Below are 18,591 nucleotides of genomic sequence, written 5' to 3' on the forward strand. Positions count from 1 at the left end.
CTAGCAGTGGCCCCAGCTCTTTGACTTGGTGCTCAGGAGTGGACCTCAGAGGTCAGCTCGATCTTTCAGCCACCACGAGGCCAGGTCATCTCCATCCCATTTCTGAGAGATGCTCATCAAACTTGTTCTTTGAATGCTGCCACAAGAGAGCTACTACAGCCTCCTCAGGCACTGCAACTGAACAGCCAGAAGGGTAAAAGAAGGTTTTCCTAACCTAGAGTTTACTTTACTCCAATGTAACTTCTCACCCATTACTCCATGGATAATAGATTGATAGTAGCACTTGCCTTTTACACAAAGTTAATCTTTCCCCATTTAATCAGCTTTTCTGTAGAAAAACAGCCCAGCTACTTTAATCTTCCTCCCTCACATTTTCTTCATGATCGCTGCTTGCCTCTGGACCATGTTCAGTGCCTGTCTTTCATCAAGTGCTGTACCCAAAAGTCTGACCAGCACTCCAGCTGCTCACAGATATGAACCAGCACAGGATTCCCTTCTGCCTGTTCTATTGGCATTTGTGCATCCCACAAGAGCATATACATTTATTTGTCAGTTAAATAACAGATAAGTCAATTTTGTGTCAATCTCCTGAGCCACAAAAGCAATTTTATCTATTGAGCTAGGAGGTCCTAATTTAAGATTCTTGTAGCTGACTACTTAGTACATATGTGCATATCTGTCTCAATTGGCTTGTCTCCATTTTTTCCCCAAACATTTCATTGTCTGATCTTGTTTTATGGCACACTCAAAGGCCCTCTGAATTTTGCATATTTCTAACTACAGTTCCCAAATATGTGCTAAGTATTAGTTCATATAAATACATAAAATGTAAACATCTCATCTGAGATCTGAGTATTTGGATAACATAGAAAGTATACCATCAATTTTTACAGATGACACAATGAGAAAAAATAAAAGAAAGAAAAACAAAAGAAAAGCCTAAGATAGTGCCACTGGAGTCAGCTCTAGAAGCAGTCAGAGTACTGTTTGACTATTATGGGATATAAAAATCTCCTGTTTGTTTCAGTAGCAAGCTAGGTCCAGTACAAGCACAGAATGGAGTCCAAAGGGCTGATTCAAGATCTAAGGTCACATAATCATAGAATCATTATGGCTGGAAAAGACCTCCAAGATTACTGAGTCCAACCTTTGACTGAGCACCCCCTTGTCAACTAGACCATGGCACTGAGTGCCATGTCCAGCCATTTCTGGTACACCTCCATGGATAGTGCCTCCACTGCTTCCCTGGGTGCTGAGGGGGCACTCCATCCCCTCATCCAGATCATTGATAAAGACAAAAAACAGGTCTGGCCCCAGTACTGAGCCCTGGGGAGTGAGGGACTGAGTCCCACTTGTGACTGGCCCCCAGGTGGATGTGACTCCAGTCACCAACTCCAGTCCTCTCTGGGCTTGGCCATCCAGCCAGCTCTTCAGCACCCAGCAAGCAGCGCACCTGTCCCAACTATGAGCAGCCAGCTTCTCCAGGAGAATGCTGTGGGAATGGTTCAAAGGCTTTACTGTAGCCCAGGCCCACAACATCCACAGCCTTTCCCTCATCCACAGGCAGGTCAGGTCACCTGGTCATAAAAGGAGATCAGGTTGATCAAGCAAGACCTGCCTTTCCTAAACCCATGCTTCCCAGACTTCTGGCTTCAAAAGTATCCTGAGTCTGCTTCAAATGCCTGGACACCTACTAAGCATTTTATATTCCAGTGCTGCTGCTCTAACAAAGACATACCTAGCAACAAAGTCAGAGCACAGAAGCAGCTACATTCAAGTGCAGAGTAAATCCATGTTAATACATTTTAAAACAGTCTAGGCCCACCCATGGAGGCATCTTAAACCTTTAAAACCAAAACAAAGCCCAGCAACTTCATGGGATCTTGGGGATAGGAAAGAAATAAAAAAAAAATCGTAATCTCTATTTAGAGAGAATAGCTCAAGCAAGTAGCACATTGTGTGCTGTGTATCAGTGGAACATGGCATTCCATTGTATAAGGCACCCATTAGGGGTTAATCCTTGCTATTAGTAAACTCTTTCCTCTGTAATGTACCAGTTTGTGTCCTGATAGCCACACACACACCTCTCTTTGTGACTGTCCAGTGACAGAATGCACACATACTAAGGTGCAAAGCATGGATTATGCATTAAATGTGAAGGTAAACATCAGTGTAGACAAATCTGACCTGCAGCCAACCTCCCTTCTGTCCCAGCTTAAAAGCAAAACATGCTCTCTCACAGGAAGCAGAGGAGAGACTGGCAACCCTACTTCTCTTACCCCAGCTCTTTGCTTTGGGGTTGTGTGCAAGGTGCCTTCAAGTCCCCAGAAGCTGACTACTCAAGACTGGTTCCTTGAGAGGCAGCACAATGGAATAACACGTGTTCATATTCTCTCATTATTCATTCGGTTTTCTGATTGAAATGATTCTATGTCACATCTAAAACCCTAAATATTTAAAAATAAGCAACAACCATGCAGAGTTTGTAACTGGGATGACACTTTTACTGTTATTTTTTCCTTGTGAAGCCTAGAACAAATATAATGCTCATGAGAAACTGAGTGGTCTTTAGGCAGGAAATTAGTGCTTATATATAGAATATCTATATATAGACACACACATGTAACAATACTCTATGCCTGTATATATGTATAATGATGCAAGACTTCCCCCCCCCTTACATTCATGATCATTCAATGTACTTCCACACCTAAAGGGTCACTCTGGCTTCCCAGAAGCAGTTCAACAAGAAAGCTCAACCTAAAAAATAACTAAAAGCTTAATGACTTAGGCACAAAAGTTGTCAGGGAAGGAAGAACTGGTGCACGTTAATGTGTCAGTGGTGACTGTGCACTCTTTTCTACCAAGCAGAAGGGAATTGAAGCTAACTGGTGAGCAGTACAGGAGGGCTAACTGGAGTCAGTTCACCCTTCCTACTGAGTGTTCACATGCCAGTGAAAAGCATCATTTGGTATGCACGAATGTATGACCTTCCCATAATGCATTTGTGAGTTTAAACTTGTAGAATCAGATGCATACCTTATTGCAAAGATTATATTCATATGTGGTGATGTCACTGAGTAGAAGCCCCAGAATAGCACAGCTTGAGAATGAATTAATAGGAAGCACTTAATGCTCAACCCTCAAAGCATTTTGCAAACATTAACATTTCAGTGCTCCCAGGACACAAGTAAAACTATGCACATAGTTTTCCTGGGAAATGATAAAATGCCTCACTCAAAGGCTCAGCAGGAAGTCAGATGTGCCTTTACAATGTGGGAACTATCTTTATCCAGGGCAGCATGTACTCAGGTAGATTGTACCTGACTACATTTTAAAAAACATCTTTACCCTGTTTCAGATGTTGCCAGTGCAATCACTTCAATAATGTGGTCATCTGTTAGATGTTAGTGACATTGAAAATAAAATGCAAGCAAATGTGAAGTGTCAAGACCACCAGATGTCTTCAAAGTGAGACATTTCCAAAAGGAGATCAGAAACACAGCCCTCATGCTGCAGCAGTACATGCCCGCTTCCTTCCTATTTTCATGAACCTCACCAGGCTCCATTACTTTCTTTCAAGGTGATGATAAAGTAAAATCCACATATTGCAATAGCAAAATTCACCAGCAGAGGTGACAGTTGTGAGGAACCTGAGCCTTACTGCAGTCATGGATCTTCATGTAAAACCAGCTTGTTTTCCAAACCATGGCTAGCATATGGATGAGAAGAACTTGGATGCAGATACTACTGTTTGGGTGACAGATTTTCTAGCATTCTTGCCACTAAGCTGCAAAGAGAAATTTCTATTTCTGATAGAAATTATAACATTAGTATTTAATTAGAAAAATCTACATCCACAGAAAGATTACCAGATCCTGAAAGGCTGATCACAAGAACAAAGACCTTTAAAAGGAGTCATGTTTTAAGTGAAATACAAACATTTGAAAAATAAAGTCACAGTTTCACACACTGGCAAATACAAATCTAAACCCCAGTGCTCTAGTGCAGTTGCTTGAATCACCTGCAGGCAGGGATGAAGGGGGTGGCAGGTACAGGCTGCATTGATAGGGGGGCTTTAATCAGCCCAGCAGCTGTCACCTTCTGTAGCACTGACACTTTTCTCAACCGCAGGCTGAATCTCACCTCTATGGCAAGAGCCAGGCTGCCTCACAGGCTTTGCTTTTGCCAGCAACTTCTTAGACTACACAGCCACTGATAACCACTTTCAACCCCTGGCCAAACCAGAAGGTACCTCACAGTTTACCGCCATTTGCTGAGAGGTATCACCACCTAAGTCACACCATTTCTTAGCACTGTGGGTTTGAGATTTTGTCAAATACAAATACAACCAGTTACCTCGTTTCCACTGTAGACTTTGACAGTCCAGGATTGCAGCTGAACCTCTCCGAGGCCTCTGGGTCACACTTCAACAGCAGATGATGGGTATGAAAGGGTTACATCGCTGGGCAAAGCCTGAAAATGGCCCCTTGTCAGTCAAGAGAGCTGAGACAGTTGTATTGCATACCTAACAATGAAACTATGAAAGACTGAATTACTCTGTCAGCTTAAAAAACCTATCATGGCTAACATCAGGTTAAATGCTGGGTAAGAGTACTTCAACAGGAGGACTGCTCTCCCTGTTCCTGCTAGGACAGCTGGCTGCAGAAGTCAAAGCAATGACACAGCCAAACTTTTCCAGTCTCAAACAAGAACAGGAATCCACCATGGTTCAAAAAAATCATGCTTGCCCGTAACCATCCTGTACCAGAAGTTGGGCAGCATAACGTTTGGAGTCAGTAATTCTGTGTTATATTACAGACTTCAAACACGATGGCAGCTGGATTTCAGAATGGAAGAACTCTGCTCTCCTCTGGGGACAAACTCCACTTAGTATTACAGTCCAGTCGATAGGTGTTAGGAAAGCAAAACTCAGATGGTAAATACAATAAATAATTTAGAACACACTAGAGCAGCACAGAATCGACATATATGAGAGGAGGAGAAAGAGCATTTCAGGTGAGATTGAATGCAGCATTTATATGGAGCTCTAGTTTGTTGTTGCAGAACAGTGAAAAAGAAGCCTCTCAGGCCGCTCCTGACCCCTCCCCTTAAAAGACAAACCTAAACCCAACAACCCCCTCCCCCCCAGTCACACTTGCTAATAGGCAGGAAAATCCCATAAAACTACTTTGCCTCTCATATTCTAAGTGGAGCCAATTTAATATAGAAAATTCTATCATTAGAGTGACCAACTCTATTCCCACACAAAGAAAATAAAACCAGTCTGTGACAGCCTAGATCTATAGCATTCACTGTTACAACCTCTGCATTAAAGACAGAGTACGTCTGGAAAAGTAAAACCACGAGTTTTCCACAAAATCCATTAGGCAGCTTTGTCAGATGTGTCAGTATTTATGTGTTTCTCACTCAACATGCTCCTTCAGTGCCTGGAGAAGAACACATTGGCTGTTTTATTTAAGAGGCATTCAGTAGTGGATATGGTAGTTGGTACAAAGCTCTACCCTCTGTTCTAAAGACAATTTGGTTCTTCAGTTAAGAGCTGGATTCACCATTTCATGTCAACGGAGATCTCTCATCCTGTACTGACATCTTCCTATTTTGATGACACCTAAGTTTAGAGGGTGCATATAACCCCTGTTAGCATTAAGAAGTGGTGACAACAAAGGTCAAGAAGCACATCTTTACTCTTCAGGAGGAACATATAAACTCTGGATGCTGATACTGTAAATAAAATCAGTGGCCCTGGTTTATCTCTGAATGAACCTCCAAAACAGGAGGTGCTATACAGATCATAGTCTAATCTCAAATAATTATTCTGTTGATGATCCAATATGAAAAATGCTTCCTTTGGCTGATAACTGGCATTTGCTTCCTTGGAAGCATATTATTTCTGGCTTACTGAAACAAATACTTTTTATTTTTAACTAAGTGTTGAAAATATTTCCAAGAGAATTGCAAAGTGAGCCTGTAATACCTGGACCAAATATCCTGTTTTGCAGTAATACAGTCTATTTAGAGCTGCCTCAGAAGGCCACTCATACTTCAACTACTGCAATATGTCACCACCTTATAAATGAGAGTGATAACAGCAAACAAAATTGGTACCTTATCATTCCCTGGCACTGGCTGCCTACTCCCAGGTGGAAGGTGTGATGTTACATTTAAATTTAAAGGATTTGGGTGACTAAAGCTGGCTATGAACTCAGAAGTACAAGACAAACAGATAAATCCATCAAGGGCTGTACCCTTAACCAAGAAAACACACAAATTTGCTGAATTCCACAGGGTTGGGGCATTTGGTGCTGAGCCATAACAACTCTGGAACTGCTAAAATGCAAACAGCGTACGACTTTGGCCTTTCCAAATTCCACTATATTTTAAAAAATCCCATCTTTCAGACTGTTATACAAAGGACAAGGACAAAATTAATGAAACCTGTCAAGATATTTTAAACTGAAATCTTCAGGCACTTTCAAGGTATGTCATTTCATATTTCACAATTCATAAGTCAAAACTTGGAAATGAAAATAGTGTGTCTTTATTGATAGTCTGCCACAAATTAATGCATAAAGTTAGCCAAAAATATATCTGCCATCCGAACATGGCAAGCATTATCTGCAAAAAGTGGATGCTTTCTCCTAGTAGATACCCAGTTGTTCTGTTACCAGGACTCACTACAGTGCCATTTGCAATTAAAGTATTGTTTTACACAAGCTGCATGATGCTCACCAGAGTCACTGTCTCTTCATTCCTGCAAGCACACAGACATGTACACTTTAACGTTAAGCCTTTACTGAAGCCAGTGGAACTCATTTGTCTCTCAGGTGAGCTTGCAGACCATATTTGCAGAACTGGAGTTTACAACTACAAAAGCAATGACAAGGGGGACAAGAACAGACGCACTACAATAGGCATTCCAACAATTCAATGCACCTATCTTACTGAAGGAAATCATATCTTTACATACTATTGAATGTTAAAAACGAACAAAGATGTTTAAGCACAAAGTATATATTTATACCAAATAAAACAACTGAAAAAGTATTACATAAAGAAAAATAATGTAACAGAATGTACTTAAGTACCTAGCTTACAGTCATGCTCATATCTAAAAATAACATTGTTAAGTAATATATATAATTTTGGACATAATTCTCTAACATACAACATGATTCTGTGATTCTAAATGTGGAGAGTACTTTTTCCATGATACAGAACACAAATTGTTTTATACAAGCACACCTGCTAATTTGTATAAAAAACATGCTTGTAAGTGAAAAGGTCACTGTAGTACTAATTTACCATGTAGTGTTAATCATGTTGAAATTGTCTCTTCTCCTTTTGCATTGGTGAGCGCCAACACTGAATGGTACAATATTTGATCCATATGGTTCACTGACACTGCAACCTGTTCCCAAGCAGCAGCCCTAGCCGGGTTACTGTTAACAGTACAGCTCTGTACAGCCCCATCTGTCTGCATATAGTGTATTTAAAACTAACAGTTATTACAATTATTACAATGATTTCTGTTTCAATATATACATCAGTATAAAATACTACCCAAAACACTTCTGCATTTCAAACAATTTAAACCACTTCATCAAACAATGCATTTGTAGAATTTAAAAAAAAATCCGAATTAATATTGATTGCCAACAGTACAGCATCTCTATGGTATGTTTCCTAATAAGTGAGAGAACGGAAATGTCTTAATTAAAATAAGGATCACAAAACATAATTAATGTTAGAGCTGTTCAAGGATTCCCAGTTTGTCAGTATCTACCCTAAGCCATGCTACCCAAATACAGTACCCAAGTACATTTAGTGTTTCTACAATGATAATAAAACATTCAAATATTAAAGCTGTAACAAACACACAAAAGCAAGGAAAGAGAATTTGTTCTGTACTCATTTCTGTTGTAGTGAGGTACAGCATGTCAGGAGTTTGCACTCAGTGCATCAAATCTGGTTCTCTGCATTGACTGGGGAATGAGATGCTGTAGAGCAGTGCTGCAGAGAGGGACCTGAGGGTCCTGGTCTGTGGCAATCTGAACATGAGCCAGCAGTGCCCTGGCAGCCAGGAGGGCCAACCCTGTCCTGGGGGCATCAGGCACAGCATGGCCAGCTGGGCAAGGGAGGGGATTGTCCTGCTCTGCTCTGCTCTGGGGCAGCCTCACCTCCAGTGCTGGGGGCAGTTCTGGGTGCCACAATATGAGAGGGATATTGAACTACTGAAGAGCGTCCAAAGGAGGGCAATGAAGGTGAAGGGCCTTGAGGGGAAGCCACTCTTCATGGCTGAGGTCACTCGGCCTGTTCAGCCTGGAGGAGACAAGGCGAGACCTCGTTGCAGTCTGCAGCTTCCTCATGAGAGGAAGAGGAGGGACAGGTGACATCTCTTCACTCTCAAGACCAGGGACAGGACCTGAGGGAATGGCCTGAAGCTGAGTCAGGGGAGGTTTAGGCTGGATATCAGGAAAAGGTTTTTCACCCAGAGGATGGTTGGGTACTGGAACAGGCTCCCCAGGGAAGTGGTCACAGCACCAGCCTGGCAGAATTCAAGGAGCATTTGGACAACACTTTCAGGCAGGTGGTGTGAAACTTGAGGTGCCCTGTGTAGGGGCAGGAGTTGGACTTTATAATCCTGATAGGTCCCTTCCAACTCAGCTTATTCTGTGATTCTCTATGTGCTATGATACCTGGATACAACTGTGGAAGACAGCTGAAATAAAATCAACTCTGAATTTCCTTGCTGTTGTGGTTTTATGTCAGATCATTCAAGTTAGGAAAACTTAGTGTCTTTTTCTTTTCCTGAAGGGAGGGAGAGAGAGGAATTCATAAAGAAATTTAAAAAATGCTGCTAAAATCCCTACCTTGGACACAATAACACTGCTTTAGGAGCTACTGTGCCATTGCACGATATGAGTGGCCTATCAATCACTGAATTATTGGTGTAGCAGAATACATATCATTGTGAATGTGTTTTTAAAATTATTATTTTAAAACTTGCCTGTATCCCATAACAAGCCATAAAATTTTGTGTTTTTCAAACACTAATACATTTATGTAAAATAGTAAATGTACATTTCTAATGGCAAATTTCAAATCTCTGCCTCTGCTGCTTCAGTTTTTAAAATAGGATTTGGTTAAGAGTTTTCATTCTTTACATCATCCTAAACCAGAATTATTTCTGAAGCATAAAAGAAATCCAAACTGCAATAGTAATATCATGGGGTTTTTTGTTTGTTTTGCTGATTTGTTCCTAGCTTAAAAAATAATCAGTGTCTTGAAAAAAAATGCAAAACAGTAAACCCCAAAAAATCTCTCCTCAGGAGAAGTCCCTGCTAACTGAGAGTTTTTTTCCAAAACTAAGTTTCACACTTACAGTATCTTTATAGTCATGTTATACACCCTTGAAAATAAAGGCTCACTGTTGAGAATGGTGACAGGCCCTTAATTATGGAGGTGTTAACTGGTGACACTATTTTTCATCAGAAAAAAACCCAAAAGCCCCACAAAAATTCATAGCTTATATTGAAAGTTTGATTCACGCTCATTTTGTTCATTTTAAAACACTCTTTGGAAACTTGTGTCAACTCCTGCAGACAACTTAGTGATACATCTTTTCCTGTTAAAATAAAAATGATTCATATTCACCTCTACCCCATGCTAAGCTCTACTACTAATATACACTTCATTACCTGCTCATGTCACCATCTAACACATATCTTTACATTCTTCTACATATAGTGTCCAGGGCTTATTTTTCACCAAACAGAACTTGACAACTATTACACTTAGAAGTTTTTATCGAGAAGTTTTTTGGTGTTCTAGCCTTTTCACTGCAACACACAGTGATATTAATAGTTCAGAATTTTTGTCCCTGTTAACTTAAGAGAAACTTTTCCATAATTTTTTCCCATTAAGGGAAAAAAACTCACTTAGAGATCAAAACTGAAAACCAGAAGCGAGATTAGATGTAATTTTAAAATGGTTCTGCTACTTTAAGATGCATTTAAAATTTGTACACATGACAAAGGACTCTTAACTTTTATATTGCTGTAATCAGTTTCTAATTCAAAGTCTTGCAAATACACATGAAAAATAAGCCACTGGTCATGAAATCTAATGATTACATTCAAAGCTAGCCTTTAAAAAATAAAAAAGTTACAGGCAAAACATACTGGTTTATGTACTCACTAGCTTATCAGGCTACAATAGGCATGGTTTAAGTATAAAAAAAAGCAGACAATTTAGATTTAAATAAGACTGTGTGAAATCAGAAAAAAACCCTTAGATTTCACTATTAAAAAAAAAAACCCAGAACACCTATAATTACTTCCCATCCTACAGCTACAGTTAAACCAACTAACAAAAAAGTATTTTTGAAAAATGGAAGTTAGGCTAGAGTATGTGGCAACAATCAAAGTTCATATATGTTTCTATGTAAAATGACTCATGATTTACTATAACATAAAATACAAACAAGAGCACTTCGTGGCTAATGCAAGAGCTACTAGTAGGAACACTTAATGCCAAACAGTCTCTTCAGCCCTCCTTTATGTCGTTATCTCCAAATCAGTATTGACTTCTTTTGACCAGATACATCATTTTTGGCTTGTCACCCCAGTATGTCATGTTTTACCACTTGCCACAGGCAGCAGGAGACAACTAGCTGAGCAAACTACAAGCAGTGACATGCAGAAATTAACTCTCAAATCTGAGTACTTAGATAAAATGATACGCAAGCGCACACTAGGACAAAAGGAATGGCATTCGTCATCCAAAATAGGCTCATCATCCCTCCCCACCCCCCTCCAACAGTAGTTGCAACAGCAATAGAAAAAGATCAAGAAGATGTCTGTTCTTCAGAGTCAACTGTGAAAAAAAGTCAGCAATATATAACAGCAGCGATGGACAAGGAAGAGCAAACCCAAACAAACTTGTTGAGTATTTGTTCATTTACTTTTTCTGAACACAAGCCAAAGTGCACCACACTGGCTTGTTCTGAACTTCAGATACAGATGTCCTAATCTCCTTAGATCCTTCACAGATTTAGAATTCAGTCTCCCTGAGGCCCCTATAACCAAGTAAGAAAACTCTCTTTATCTAGCTTGGTGGCTGCCAAGACAGATTCCATGTCATTAAGGATGTCAGAGCTCAAAGCCTCTTGCAGACTTGGCATCAGTTCTTCTCCTTCTATATTCATTCCATCTCCTTCCAGTGTCCCAAGGTCCACATTTGTCCCTGGAATGGCTTCAAGGTAGTCTGGGAAACGGTTCTGATGGGATGGTATGTTACTTTGGCCGATACTGTCACCTAGTTATAACACAAAGATGGATATTAAGTATACTGGAAGTACCAAACCTACAATTTATCAGGACAACTGGTTAAAGGTTAATCATGTACCTCTTGCATCATACAAGCAGCGTGACTCATAGAAATCCGTCACAAACCCCAAAGATAACATGGCTGCATGCAGATGTACAAAAAACATGCCTTTGTTTCCAACTTTCACTTACTGACCCAAATCTTACAGATCTTTGATGGCATTTAGCACAATTTAATTTTGACACTTGAAGAAAAAAGACAATACTGAGTCAAATATAGTTTTGGAGTAGTATTAACAACTCTGGATGAGGTACTATTCTTAGCTCTGAATAGCATTACTTCAAAAAGCAAACACACTTAAATTCCTTATAAAAACAGGAGTGATACTACTTACGAGGAATTTCTCCATCCTCCCAATACACTTGATTACAAATATATTTTTTCATAAATCTAATGTTTCTAGCAGACAAATAGGGGAAATAGGAAAAGGTAGAAAACAATGCAAAAAGTATCAGAGTTTTCAGAACTGCTTGTTTTCATTGTAAATGGATACAAGTGTATTTGGAAAACATGCATTAAAAATGTACACAAACCAGACCTGTATCCATCTCATCAACACTGTTCAGGAAGTCATCTGGGGTTCTGGGTACACTGTAACTGCTCATGCTAAGTCCACTATCTGTGCTTTCATCTCTGGAGTGATATGTTCCACTGTAACAGAAGATAAGGAGGAAAAACAATGAGGGTAGAGCACTGAAAAAAAATAAAATAGATGCTTGTTTTGAACTAATTTATTGGCTTTGAAAACATTGCTACCATGAGAAATCCCCTATTCTAATAAAAAACTGAAGCATTTGTTTGCATGAGACACCTGGGTTTTATTTTATGCAGACCTTTTCCAATTAAAACCATATTATTTAGATTCAATTAAACTTGATGAGAACGTATCTAAGCAGCTTTAAGAAATGCCCTACTTGTGTTGTGCATAATTTTAATCTTTTCACACCCACCCAGCTAAAACCTTTCGAAGCATATCAGATAATCCATAATGATTATAAAAATAATAGTAATTATGGTGCACCCTTTTATGCTTCCATAAGGATAAAAAAATACTTCTAACTAATGTTCCCATGTTTAATCAACCACTGAAGTGTATTTTTAGGTCACTGCTGTTATAAATAGTTGGAACTCCTTTAGCAATTCTTCAATTGCTTCCCACTGCTGCATTACTGCTTGTTCAGTCACACATGTCAAGGCAAGCGAGCACCCAAATATAAATCAAACCCTGGTACAGAAGCCATCCTATAAACAAACCCTGCTCAGAATGATCTTGCTGACAGAACAGTTAACCAAACTGATGGCATGGGGCCTCACATGCCTTCACTTTCTTACTGCCATCTCCTGCCAGCGCAGCAAGCAAGACCAAGAGAGCCACAGTGGAAAATGTGAGAAGAGGAGGGGAAGTACGCACTATGTTGAGATTATATAGCATGGTTTTGGTAGCAGGGGTCTGCAGGGATCCCTGTGTGACACAGCAGGAGGAGCTGATCCCATGTCAGCCAGCTGCTTCCAGCTGTCTCCAAAGTGGTCCAGCTGCCCAAAGCTGAGCCCACCAGCGACAATGGTGGTACCTTTGTCATGACATATTTAAGAAGAGGAGAAAAATGCTGAACAGCAGATGGGAGAGAGGAGGAATATGTGAGGGGAACAGCCTGCAGACCCCTCAGTGCAGGAAGTGCTCCAGGCACCAGAGCAGAGATTCCCCTGCAGCTCATGGTGCACAGACCATGGTGAGGCAGCTGTGTCCCTGCAGCCTGTGGAGATGCCAGGGGAAGCAGAAATCCACCTGCAGCCCCTGGAGGATCCATGCCAGAGTAGGGGGATGCCTGAAGGAGGCTGTGACCCCATGGGAAGCCTGTGCTGGAGCAGGCTGACAGCACCTGTGGCCCCATGGTGAGAGGAGCCCATGCTGGAGCAGCTTTGCTGGCAGGAGCAGCTGTTGAAGGCCACCATTACCTCCCTCGCCCCTGCATCCTCTGATATTGAGTCTTCACAAAATATTTTCAAAATCTGTATTTCTTCAGGTTATGTATTCTGAGATTCACTGAGAATCCTTACTGATTTTCCATCTGTCATCCTCAATGAACATCAACTTGATTTACTGTTCAAATTATCATTTGAAGACATACTAATCCTCCTCATGAGGTACTTGTGAAGTATATAGTATATACCTTTTTGTCAGGTATGAAGAATCAAAAAATTATGAACAGCTATTCAACATCAGATGCCAGAAGAATGCCTTTAACCATGTATATAAATATACATTTTTGATTCCATGAAGACACCTTTGCCACAGAAGAAAGGAACCTAACATTACTTTACAGATAAATCATAAATACTTCTCTATTTTAGACTGATTCAAGAACAGAATCACCACACATTCGATATAATCCTAGTAATTAAACTTAAATATTTTAGAACTTCTGTGAACAAAAAGCTGGTTTACTTTATGGGACAAAATACTAAAAACAGAACTGAGACTATGCTGAACTAAATCACTCCAGTGGAGAAGGCTTTTTGGCTGTTGGTCTCACTCTTGAAATGTCCAGCACTTCTCTTCAAATCGCTCCTTAATACACATTTCCTCTTTCTTCAGCAAGGATTTGTTCATTTAGTAGTCATACCACCCAAAATTACCACATGCAACTAAACAGCATTACCCAAAATAGAGTGGATTCTTCTTCAAATAATCATTGTTAAAATATGTGTATACAAAGGAAGAAATACCAATTTAGGAGTTGAACAGGGAACTACCATCACTACCAGTATAAATCTAACTGACAAAAATATATAAACAAGTGGCAAATCAAAAGGTGAAATAGTCTAATGAAGTCTGCACTGATGAATATCCCATTAAAAAAAATAAAAAGTCAAATATACCATAATGATGGTAAGTACTGAAGATAGCAGGCAGATTTGATTATGCATTTTAAACCACTACTGAGCATTATCTCAAATTGCTCCAATGTACTGATTCTCTGAGATTTTTTAATGCTTCTATTATATAGGCAGCAGAAAATATCAAATAACCTAAACTCTGAATGGATAACTCTGGGGCCTAAATTTAGTACTGTCTCACCAGGAACTTTATATACACCCTACAAAGACAGAAAGGAGCATTTCTTAAAGTCTGAACTTTAACATAAGGCATATCAACAAGACCTTTAGGTCATAGTCTAAAACTATTGGACTGCTTTCTGAGACAGCAATGTATATTCACAGATGTCCTTCCTTAAAAATCCATTTCCCACACCCATATGGCAGAATTAAGTGCGGTGCCACACATACACCAGCCTAGAAGGAGACAAATTTTTGGACCAAAACACAAATTAAGATAATCTCAACTCAAGTCAAATACAGATTTTCAGTATTTTGTATGGGGTAAGGGCTACATTAAAAAAAAACCAAAACAACCCAAACATATATGCAACCAGGCAAGCAGTATCTTTTTGCACTTTGCAGTAAATATCAATCTGCCATAAAATTACAGAATGCAAATTTGCCCTTTCTAGCTTTTTCCTCTGTTTCTAGTTAATGGCAAAGCTCCATCACTTTATATTTTATGTACGTAGACTCACAACAAATAAACTGCACCAGTCCACTGCCGTGGCCATTTGAAACCTAAAGATGCATTTCCTTCAGGTCAGAAGACAGGTTTTGAAGATGTGAGGACCTGTATGATGTATGAGGGCAACAGCCTTCCAGCAGTTCAAGCTAGAATGTTACTACACCACATTGATACCATCACCTATCTACAGAGGCTTCCCATACAAGAGCAAGTCAGGTTTAAATTGTCTTGTCTCTTTTATTTCATAGGACAAAGCCAGCTGAGGCTCACTCAAGAACACCCTACAGGATGAATTCCATGTAGGATAATCCCTCCAAAAAACATCAAGTTTTCTAATCATAATTGTCTGTGTAGGAGATAAATTTTCCCAAAGGGATTACCCAAAATACAGACATCACTTATCTCAAGCTGCAGCAGTGTCTCTGAAGTTGTAATGTTTGGTGGGAAGCATTTGCAAGCTGAAATTTGAACAGTATTTCCAACAAAATAAACACTTCATGTCAGAGGGATTTAGGAAAAAGTTTTATGAAAGACTAGTCTATATTGTTAAGATTCTAAATCTTGAATGAAAATACCCACTTCAAAATAATACAGCATTTAAAATGAAACATGCCCCTATTTAGACCTAACATTAGCAGAGTAAAAATACCTCTAGTGGAAGGGAGGGGTGAATGAAGAAACCTTAAAATGAACCTCAAGCTGTAATCCTAAATGTGCCTCACAGTTCATCTGATCTCACAGTGAGCTACTCACAAATTGAGTCAGTAATTTGAAATGACTGTTAGTCAACAGATCATGCAGAGGCAAACATGTTATAACTTTGAATAAAAACCTTCCTACAAGTCTGAACAGACTACTTCCTCCCACAGGAGACAGCTTTTAATCTTCAGCTTTTACTAGACTTGCCATTTAAGGAAAGATTCATTTACAGCTGTGGCTCTTGGCACAGACAGATGTTCAAAATAAACTATTACATGCACCAAACAGAATTTTAAATCAAATTTCTTTCCTCTAGTAGCTATTCCTACAAACCTGTTAAGAAAAGGATCAGAACTATTTGTAGTCATTGTTCTCAGTTCCTGAGACATTCCAGGAGATGACACGGGGTTTTGAGATCCACCGTCTTGTTCCATTGTTGGAAGCTGGCTACGGAGAGCCAATTCCTAGAACAGCAGGAGAAGGAGAAAGAGAGATCATGTTAGGCATTTGAATATACTTTCTGGATACATAAACACATGACATTATAGATAATTGATGCTTTTACTGCTTCCAGTTACAAGAGTTAAATGAAATGAAACTAAAGTTTCTGATGACAAAGCAAGAATCTGTACTGGCTTCAATGAAAATGCAAGTTCCAGCAGCCATGACCATCATTACAAAGACTCTACTGTAAATGTATTTATGGATATAAATAGATGTATGCTTACACAAATATTTTCTAGTTCACTTCAGTATCTTTCTGCTAAGTCTATACTTAAACCAAATCAAGAATTGTTAATACCATCTGACCCCTAATATAACCTGTTTAGCTCTGCTAAATAGCATTTTATCCCCATTTCTTTTATATTCTGATTTAGTTCCTGTCTTCCTTTGTACCTTTCTTGCTTCAGTCAGCAAACTTTCAAGTCTTTCCCTAGAAGTTTCCATTCATTCTTCCTGTTTGAGGTATGCATTTGAAATTTCTGACTGATCAAATCAGTGATTAGTTCCCTATGTAAATTTCAAAGCTCTTCAAATTCAGAGTAATTTCTTAGTAAGGCAAAGACACTGCATTTCTGAAGCTACAAACCTAATTGCAGATAATTTTTTACACATCTGAATGTTCACCAGCTTGAATCAAACCATTCATTAAGCTTGTTGTTACTAATTGATGAAAGTAAGTGTTAACATAAAATGCATTATATTCAAGGCAGATGGAAATAAGCAACATTTGATGTAAATTCCAGTGACCCCTCTCCCCTTTTTAAACAAGTAATCCATGAGTTATACATGTGAAAATACAGTAATTTTCTTCAAGCAACTCTATTCAAACATCATCAATGTCCCACCAAGACTGAGCTTTGTTATTGCAGAGACTGATAAATCTATTGACTATCCTGTCACCATTGCTGGTAGTATGTGACTTCCAGGCTGTGCCTGGGAAGATAATCTCAGGCAAAACCAATCTTGTCAGTCTTGACAATACTTAATATTTCTCACTTGTAAAATGAGAGGTCTTCATCCATTTTCAATGATAAACTTAAGGACTACTATACTGTAGTCTTTTAGAATATAAAACTAACTTTGCCCCAATTCTTTTTCCAAGTGATTTCTTTTAAAGAAATCTAAGGTTATTTCATTTTATTTCCAGCAGACTGTGTATTGAAGCTTTCCTGCTGACAGGTTTTCTTTTCCTTACTAATCTGCATATGTTTCATCCCCATTCCTGTGGATTACTATTCTACATATTCCTTTAAGTTTTATGTCTTGCACTTGAAAATTTTCTCACTAGAGCTGATTAGATCTCTGCAGAAAGTGTACAAGCATGCAACTGGTTTCTGTGTTCACCACACACAATTACTATGTCAAGTAAACCTATCCCTCTGCTCATCACCACTTATCTGGCCAGTGTTCTAACAAACAGTACTAATACTCCATCCCCATTTTTAGATCACAGAACGTTAAACATCTTTTAGTAATTTCTAAAGGCTTATCCATATGATTTTCATTTGCTTCTGTAATAAAACCAAATGTAAAGCCTATATAATGACATCTTACTTCACAGCTAAGTTTGAAGCCTTGTATCAGTGACAAGTTACCTGATATACAGGTAGATTCAGCCATTTGTAAAAAAGAAAGAAAGAAGCGTTCTTCCTGGAATTTCCCAAACACTGATCTGAAGAAGGCAGAAGGTCTTAGACCAGCTATCCCAGAGACAGCTCAAGAACTGCTCACCCATGTGCTGCGTCCTTTTCCCCTTCCCTCTTGATTTGATCTGTACATTACATCTTTATTTCCTTGGGCTGCAGTCCCTGATTTGGATGAAGAGAAGGAGCCAAAAGTGCCAGCAGACTGCAGAAGCAGCTTCATCACACACCAGTGCCACAAAGAGTGGTAACAAGGCAAAGTCTACATGGAGTCATTTCTGTATATGAACTAAAGTGACATTTTATCTCCTTTGTGCGCCTTTCCAACTGGAACTGCCTCCTGATTCAATAGTTGTGAGGAAGATAAGAAATCCAGATGTCCCCTTTTCAAGAGCTACTGACACCAGGAAAGAAAAAAAACCCACAATTTTTCTTCTGTTACTATAAGAAAAAAAGTCAGTACAAAGGAACAAGAAATTCAGAAAAACAGTGAAGTTACCTTTGTATTTTTCTAAATCCTCAGAGTGTAGGAGAGACTGAAGTTTCATCAATACATAAACTCAAATAGTATGGTAAAAATAAATGTAGCTCAAGACGCTAGCCAGCTAAAACAAAAAAACCCGTCATTTCTCTAAAGGCCCACTATAGAGATGTATTAAACCAGGAGAGAGAACTATATTTTGCCTATTCTTTGGCATGTACTACGTAGTGAAACTAGTATTTTTAAAATTAGCACTGCTTTTATCTTTGTTTTAACAACATTGC

The 18,591-nt window shown here is 39.2% G+C and overlaps 1 protein-coding gene across 9 annotated transcripts in view; it reads right to left on the bottom strand.

The window, feature by feature from the left end:
- Positions 1-6,539: 6,539 nt before the first annotated feature.
- YAP1 (Yes associated protein 1) overlaps positions 6,540-18,591 on the bottom strand; it is an 88,287-nt gene continuing 76,235 nt past the window's right edge. For 7 of the 9 annotated variants that reach the window (XM_030954857.1, XM_030954867.1, XM_030954847.1 and 4 more), the window contains 3 exons: positions 16,013-16,143; positions 11,951-12,063; positions 6,540-11,340 (listed from right to left, as the gene is read on the bottom strand). In XM_030954857.1, coding sequence (XP_030810717.1) covers positions 11,102-11,340; positions 11,951-12,063; positions 16,013-16,143 — 483 coding nt within the window. In that variant the 3' untranslated portion in view covers positions 6,540-11,101. The remainder of the gene's footprint in view (positions 11,341-11,950; positions 12,064-16,012; positions 16,144-18,591) is intronic. The other 2 variants (XM_030954840.1, XM_030954808.1) reach the window with 1 other exon arrangement.

Source organism: Camarhynchus parvulus, chromosome 1 (genome assembly GCF_901933205.1).
Source record: "Camarhynchus parvulus chromosome 1, STF_HiC, whole genome shotgun sequence".
Taxonomy (NCBI): Eukaryota; Metazoa; Chordata; class Aves; order Passeriformes; family Thraupidae; genus Camarhynchus; species Camarhynchus parvulus.